At 40.7% G+C, this 2,500-nt stretch overlaps 1 protein-coding gene across 1 annotated transcript in view; it reads right to left on the bottom strand.

Annotated features, from left to right (window-relative positions):
* Positions 1 to 2,190, bottom strand: part of LOC134459629 (coiled-coil domain-containing protein 122-like) — a 29,825-nt gene extending 27,635 nt beyond the window's left edge. The window contains exons 1-2 of the mRNA XM_063211975.1: positions 2,173 to 2,190; positions 1,523 to 1,723 (exon numbers count right to left, since the gene is read on the bottom strand). Coding sequence (XP_063068045.1) covers positions 1,523 to 1,723; positions 2,173 to 2,190 — 219 coding nt within the window. The remainder of the gene's footprint in view (positions 1 to 1,522; positions 1,724 to 2,172) is intronic.
* Between the last annotated feature and the right edge of the window lie 310 nt (positions 2,191 to 2,500).

The following is a 2,500-nucleotide window of genomic DNA, read 5'->3' as shown; positions in this document are numbered from 1 at the left end:
TGACTTACCTGCTCATTTTCACATTATGTTCGATAGGCGACAAAACTTTTGTCTTGTGAAAATCTGCCCTGTCTGTGTTCATTAAAGTGTCAATCTTTCTTTGGTGCATGAAATTTATTTTTGAACATACATTTTCATTCGGAAGGGTTGTAGCTTTCATTTGAGTGACTCCTGAAGCCAAGTGATTAATTGAAAGTCAGGTTATTAGCTGTTATTCCAAACAGATGGATAGGCGACAACTCTTTTGGAGACGGCTGTACGTATAATAATATAATCAATATAGCTCGCCTTAAGCTCACATAATATAATAATATAAATAATATAATAATAAGCTGTTTCCGTTCCTCATGTTCCTGTATTGTGAACTGCAGTGTTGTGTTGTGGGTGTGGATCTGCTGCAGCTCTGTCTCCAGTATATTATAGTAATATAATCAATATAATCAATATAATAATGATAATAAATAACCTGTTTCCTCTCCTCGTGTTCCTGTATGGTGAACTGCAGTGTTGTATTCTGGGTGTGTATCTGCTGCAGTTCTGTCTCCAGTGTATTATAGTAATATAATCAATAAAATCAATATAATAACATAATATAATAATGATAATAATAACCTGTTTCCTCTCCTCGTGTTCCTGTATTGTGAACTGCAGTGTTGTATTCTGGGTGTGTATCTGCTGCAGCTCTGTCTCCAGTATATTATGTAAGGGTTAACGTTCGGCGAGAAGGTCGCTACCGTGGAATAGCAGCACGACAGAGAGAATCTTTAGACCCCGACGCGGAGCGGAGGGGTCTTGTTCTCTCTGAAGTGCTGCTATTCCACAAAGCGACCGACTCGACGAAAGTTAACCCGCTTATTATATGGATATACTTAAATGATTCACACATGGCGGGGACATTTCTTTAGACCTATTTAATGTTAAGATTGTTGCTGCGCAAAACAAAACAGTGCCGTTGTGGAACACCGCTAGGCAACAGCTAGGAGCCAGGACAACAGGTGTTGTCTATCACAGCAGCTGATTAGAGTGACAAAAGACCGGACCCCTTGCGGGGTGATATGAAACATTCGCTTTAGCCACTGACCAGTGGCTTTAGCAGTGAACGTCTTGTTGCCATTGACAGCGGTAGCCAGGACAACGCTGTCTATCACAGCAGCTGATTAGAGTCTTGTTGAAAAGTCGCTTTAGCAGTGAAAAGTCTTGTTGCCATTGACAGCGGTCTGTTATAGACCAACCCGTCCGTTATCGAAAAATAACAGACGTCCGAACGTTGGGGAGCCCCGTTGAAATGAATGGAGCATTCGACAGATGACGTCACAACCATATAATAAAGTAATATAATCAATATAATAAATATAATCAATATAATAATGATAATAATCACCTGTTTCCTCTCCTCCTGCTCCTGTATTGTGAACTGCAGTGTTGTATTCTGGGTGTGTATCTGCTGCAGTTCTGTCTCCAGTATATTATAGTAATGTAATCAATATAATCAATATAATCAATATAATAATATAATAATAACCTGTTTCCGTTCCTCATGTTCCTGAATGGAGAACTGCAGTGTTGTGTTGTGGGTGTGTATCTGCTGCAGTTCTGTCTCCAGCGTGGTGTTGTGGCGTCTCAGCTGCTCCAACTGGCACTGCAGGCTGCTGATCTGGCACTCACGGCTCTGCAGAGCCAACTCCACATCTGCACAGCTGCTCAGCAGGCCCAGCAGAGTCGCCTGCAGGGCAGAAACACACAGACACATCACACACACACACACACACACACACACACACACACACACACACACGCAAACATTACATTATATTACATCAGTGTGCATTTCGTCAGCTTTTTCAAAAAATTCAGTCTTAGTCTTAGTCTTAGTCACAATGACGAAAATCAATTAGTCATTGTCTTCCCAGACTGGGCTATTTCTCAGTGACTAGACCCAGGGATGACAGCAGCACTCAGCATACTTTGTAGAGGTTTTTTATTGTGGTGCACAAAGTGACTGACATTTTGACGAACCTGTGTCTTCCTCAGAGTCAAAAAAATAGTAGCCCAGTCAAAAGTAGCGTAGTCTGTCTTGATTCAGCTGTCCTCGACTGTAAGCACCACAAGGGCTGAAGCACAGACATCCTTTCTCTATCTACAAGTTCTTGAGGTTTAAGGGAGAATAGTCACCTTGCATCTGACATGCATTTTTTTTACCTATCCTTCAAGTGTTTCACTTCAGTGCTCTCGTTGTTTTCATGAAAGACACATGCAAACATTACATTACAGGACATTGCATTTAGCTAATGATTTTACCCAAAGTGACTTAAAGTGATACTGTGCAGGAAATGGTCAAAAAAGGTACTGCAACTATGCTGCTCATTGAAACTGGGCTGCCAATTGCCAAATTAATCTTAACATGAAAGTTTTCTAAGTAATAAACAAATACTTTCTAGTATGGTCCAAGTAGTGTATGGTCCAAGTAGAGTCATTTGTGCAGCTAAAAATGGGTATTTTT

This window comes from Engraulis encrasicolus, chromosome 12 (genome assembly GCF_034702125.1).
Source record: "Engraulis encrasicolus isolate BLACKSEA-1 chromosome 12, IST_EnEncr_1.0, whole genome shotgun sequence".
Taxonomy (NCBI): domain Eukaryota; kingdom Metazoa; phylum Chordata; class Actinopteri; order Clupeiformes; family Engraulidae; genus Engraulis; species Engraulis encrasicolus.
The sequence above is the reverse complement of the archived record's forward strand: the minus strand, read 5'-3'. Positions and strand labels throughout refer to the sequence as shown.